Source organism: Sprattus sprattus, assembly GCF_963457725.1.
Source record: "Sprattus sprattus genome assembly, chromosome: 20".
In the NCBI taxonomy this organism is placed as follows: domain Eukaryota; kingdom Metazoa; phylum Chordata; class Actinopteri; order Clupeiformes; family Clupeidae; genus Sprattus; species Sprattus sprattus.
Genome location: NC_137918.1, coordinates 17,640,138 through 17,645,137, shown reverse-complemented (window position 1 = coordinate 17,645,137; position 5,000 = coordinate 17,640,138). Strand labels below are relative to the sequence as shown.

Below are 5,000 nucleotides of genomic sequence, written 5' to 3'. Positions count from 1 at the left end.
TTGCTACCAAGTCATCTACTCATAAGCCGTCCAGGTGGCATCTAATGAACGGTCCAGGTGACATCTAACAATTATCCTAAACTTCAATGAAATGGTAGTCTAATATGCAGATAAAGAAACAATAGGCAAACATAGAAACAATATAATCATATAACACAACCAAAGTAACCCTGGGGAAATCCAAACTTTAAATTCAGACAAAAATGTCCAAAACGGCTACAACATTATTACCATGACTGGTGTTGGTAGAAGCTTACTTTACCCTGGGTATCAAATGATCCCCCCAGCTAACTCATCTTCCACTTATTCCTGTATGTCCGTGTGTGTGTGTGTGTGTGTGTGTGTGTGTGTGTGTGTGTGTGTGTGTGTGTGTGTGTGTGTGTGTGTGAACTCCACAGGTGGTGTATTGTGGGCAGGCCTGTCAGAGTCTTCACTGGTTCACCCATAAGAGGGTGTGTAAGACCCTTAGGCAGCCGAGCAGCCAGACGGACCCCCCACAACTACGAGAGCTCCCAGACCACGGTACAACACTAACCCCTGGCCTTTAACCTTTAACCTTTAACCTTCAGCACCAATACTAAACACACCACCAATACTAAACACTAACCCCACAACTACGAGAGCTCCCAGACCACGGTACAACACTAACCACTAACCTTTAACCTTTAACCTTCAGCACCAATACTTACCCCCCCCCCCACCCTGGTCACTGCAGTTCAGCACGGTTAGGGCTCCCTCTAGTGTTGATTTGTGGTCACTGCAGTTCAGTATGGTTAGGGCGCCATCTAGTGTTGACGTGTGGTCACTGCAGCTCAGTATGGTTAGGGCTCCCTCTAGTGTTGACGTGTGGTCACTGCAGTTCAGTATGGTTAGGGCTCCCTCTAGTGTTGACGTGTGGTCACTGCAGTTCAGTATGGTTAGGGCTCCCTCTAGTGTTGACCTATGGTCACTGCAGCTCAGTATGGTAAGGGCGCCATCTAGTGTTGACCTATGGTCCCTCTCCTCCTGTCTCCGCGTAGATGATGAGGGCTGTGTGACGGAGGACAGCTGTGTGACGGAGGAGACAGCCCGCTCTCTGAGGGAGCTCCACCTGGGCCCTGAGGACAGCGACGCCTCCACCTCCTCCTCCTGCGAGGCCGACGCCTCCTCCTCCGCCTGCGAGGCCGACGCCTCCTCCTCCGCCTGCGAGGCCGACGCCTCCTCCTCCGCCTGCGAGGCCGACGAGCCCCCGATGACGTGCCCCGCCTTCCCCACTGACTTCCACTTCTGAGGGCGTCTGCTGCTGGGGGGGGGGAGGGGGGGGGGGGTGCAGTCAGGGCTCCGTATGAACAGCCTGCCCTCCGTCGGACACACACACACACATGGCTGTAGGCCTCCCCACACTCACACACACACACACACACACACACACACACACACACACACACACACACACCCACACCCACACACATACACATACACACACACACACACACACACACATGGCTGTAGGCCTTTCCACACACACACACACACACACACACACACACACACACACACATGGCTGTAGGCCTCCTCACACATACACACACACACACACACACAAACATGGCTGAAGGCCTTGCCTGTCTGTCTGTCTCTCCATCTGAAGTGGGTTTATGTGGGTCTATCGCCTGTCTGTCTCTCCATCTGAACATTGTTCTGTTCTGTATATTTGGACCGTCGTGTTTAAACAGTGCCTGAGTTGATAAACATAAAGTGTTGTTGTTAGTTTTCATTTCTGCATTAATTACCAAAAGATGAGTGAGCCAACATGTACTGATAACCATGGTGAACTCACAGGGAGCCTTTCGTTTGTAATAAAGTAACCATGGTAACCTCCTAAGTAACCTCTGAACTGCATTAATCACATGTACTGGTAACCATGGTGACATCACAGGGAGCCTTTCGTTTGTAATAAAGTAACCATGGTAACCTCCTAAGTAACCTCTGAACTGCATTAATCACATGTACTGGTAACCATGGTGACATCACAGGGAGCCTTTCGTTTGTAATAAAGTAACCATGGTAACCTCCTAAGTAACCTCTGAACTGCATTAATCACATGTACTGGTAACCATGGTCACCTGACAGGAAATAGTTGGTTGTTGTTATTATTCTCCTGTTGTTTGGGGAAGTTGTGTCATGATGCTGTGTGTGTGTGTGTGTGTGTGTGTGTGTGTGTGTGTGTGTGTGTGTGTCTGTGAATGCAGCAATTAGTCTGATCCCAGAGCTAGACTAGTAACGATGTCAGATTAATGAAGGGTACAAGTTAGAGAGATTCTGCACTGTGGGGTTTGGGACACTAGGGGGCAGTGTAGGTCTTTTAAACCACACACACACAGACACACACACACACACACCCATACCTACTCTGAGTTTGTCTGAAATCAACCGGAGACACGGAGAGCCCTCTCCGACGTTGCAAACCCTCTCTGAGCACCTCTCAGTGTCCTGACGTGCACCTCCCCAAACCCTCTCTGTGCACCTCCCCAAACCCTCTCTGAGCACCTTCCCAAACCCTCTCTGAGCACCTCCCCAAACCCTCTCTGAGCACCTCCCCAAACCCTCTCTCTACACCTCCCCAAACCCTCTCTGAGCACCTTCCCAAACCCTCTCTGAGCACCTCCCCAAACCCTCTCTGAGCACCTCCCCAAACCCTCTCTCTGCACCTCCCCAAACCCTCTCTGAGCACCTCCCCAAACCCTCTCTCTGCACCTCCCCAAACCCTCTCTCTGAGCACCTCTCCATTGTCTGACGTGCACCTCCCCAAACCCTCTCTGAGCACCTCCCCAAACCCTCTCTCTGCACCTCCCCAAACCCTCTCTGAGCACCTCCCCAAACCCTCTCTCTGCACCTCCCCAAACCCTCTCTCTGAGCACCTCTCCGTTGTCTGACGTGCACCTCCCACATGTTTGAACTATGCATGACGGAGAGCCCAGGGCTGTTTACCTTGTGGGTAGATTTTCTAGATTAGATTAGACTCAACTTTGTTGTCATTGCACAGAGTACAAATACTGAGACAACGAAATGCAGTTTAGCATCCAACCAGAAGTGCAAAATAGCAGAAGAGTGCACAGTGTTTGTGCATATGTAAAGTGGAATAAGTGAATAAATATGATCTGTACAGTAAGAAAAAGAATATGAAACAGAATTGTAATATGAACAGAATTAAAACTAGCAGCAATTGAGGTAGAAGTGTAGATATGATGTAAAGTGAAGTAAAAAGTGTAAAAGTATTAGTGGTGGTAATGAGTGAAGTGAAGTGAATGAGGTAGAGGTTATAGTGTTTAAGAGTATTGTATGGTGTAAGTACAATTAATACAGGTAATACAGTAATAAGCGGGATAATACAGTAGTAAAAAAAAAGACATTCTGGTGCAAATGTTCAGTGGCAGGAGGAGGGTGTGTGGCAGTCAGGCCAGGGTGGAGGGGGGAAGTACAGTCTCAGGGGGGGGGGGGGGGGGGGGCGCAGAGTTCAGTAGGGTGACAGCCACAGGGATGAAGCTGTTCCTGAACCTGCTGGTCCGGGAACGGAGGGGCCCTGTAGCGCCTCCCAGAGGGGAGGAGGGAAAACAGTCTGTGGCTGGGGTGTGAGATGTCCTTGACGACGCTGCGTGCCCTCGGCAGACATCTCTTGTTCTGGACAGCCTCAATGGTGGGGGAGAGTGGAACCAGTGATGCGTTGGGCAGTTATCACCACCCTCTGCAGTCTTTTTCGGTTGGCAACAGAGCAGCTGCCATACCAGACTGAGTTTCAGTTTGAGGATGCTCTCAATGGAGTGAGAGTGAGACTTGGAGATGAGATGCAGAGTCGCTCCTTGGGACGAAGGATATCAGATGAGGAGACATTTGATGCTTCCTCCTCTTCTCTTTTCTTCTTTTCTCTTCTCTTCTCTTCTCTTCTTTTCTTTTCTCTTTTCTTCTCTCCTGTTTTCTTCGCTTCTCTTCTGTTCCCCCGAGAGCTTTGTTGGTCTGCTGAATGCTGTATGTCCTATGGGGGTTGGGTCCGGTGGTGGCTGCAAACACACACACACACACACACACACACACACACACACACACACTCACACACACACACACACACACACACACACACACACAACACACACACACACACTCACACAAACACTCACACCCACACCCACACACACACACACACTCATACACACACACACACACACACACACACACACACACTGTCCAGTGGGGTTGGGTTCCGATGGTGAGTGCTGAGGGCACTGCCCCCCCCCCCCCCCCACCCATAATAGCCCTGCACATGCTCAGTACCACCTCAACTCTTGTATCACCAAGGTAGCCTGCAGTCAGAATGCTCTCACTCCTCTCTTCTCTCTTCTCATCCTCTCTTCTCTCTCTTCTCTCTCATCCTCTCTTCTCTCTCTTCTCTCCTATCCTCTCTTCTCTCTCTTCTCTCTCATCCTCTCTTCTCTCTCTCTCTCATCTCTCTTCTCTCTCTCATCCTCTCTTCTCTCTCTTCTCTCTCATCCTCTCTTCTCTCTCTCTCTCTCTCATCCTCTCTTCTCTCTCTCATCCCTCTCTTCTCTCTCTCATCCTCTCTTCTCTCTCTTCTCTCTCTCTCTCTCTCTCTCCTGCAGTCAGCGCATGCTCTCACTCTCTTCTCTCTATCTCTCATCCTTTCTTCTCTCTCATTCTCTCTTCTCTCATCCTCTCTTCTCTCTCATCCTCCCTTCTCCCTATCCTGCAGCCAGCATGCTCTCAATCCTCTCTCTCTCTCTCTCTCTCTCTCTCTCTTCCTGCAGTCAGCATGCTCTAAGTCAGCATATCTCTCTCCTTCTCTGGGTCTCCCCTCTCTATCTTTCTCTCATCCTTCTCTGGGTCTCCCCTCTCTATCTTTCTCTCTCTCCTTCTCTGGGTCTCCCCTCTCTCTCTCTCTCTCTCTCCTTCTCTGGGTCTCCCCTCTCTATCTTTCTCTCTCTCCTTCTCTGGGTCTCCCCTCTCTC

General features: G+C 50.2%; 1 protein-coding gene across 1 annotated transcript in view; it reads left to right on the top strand.

Moving 5' to 3' along the window:
- LOC308381615 (ankyrin repeat and MYND domain-containing protein 2-like) overlaps positions 1–1,270 on the top strand; it is a gene marked incomplete at both ends in the record, with an annotated part of 10,999 nt that extends 9,729 nt beyond the window's left edge. The window contains 2 exons of the mRNA XM_080859204.1: positions 399–522; positions 1,020–1,270. Coding sequence (XP_080715330.1) covers positions 399–522; positions 1,020–1,270 — 375 coding nt within the window. The remainder of the gene's footprint in view (positions 1–398; positions 523–1,019) is intronic.
- Positions 1,271–5,000: the final 3,730 nt, after the last annotated feature.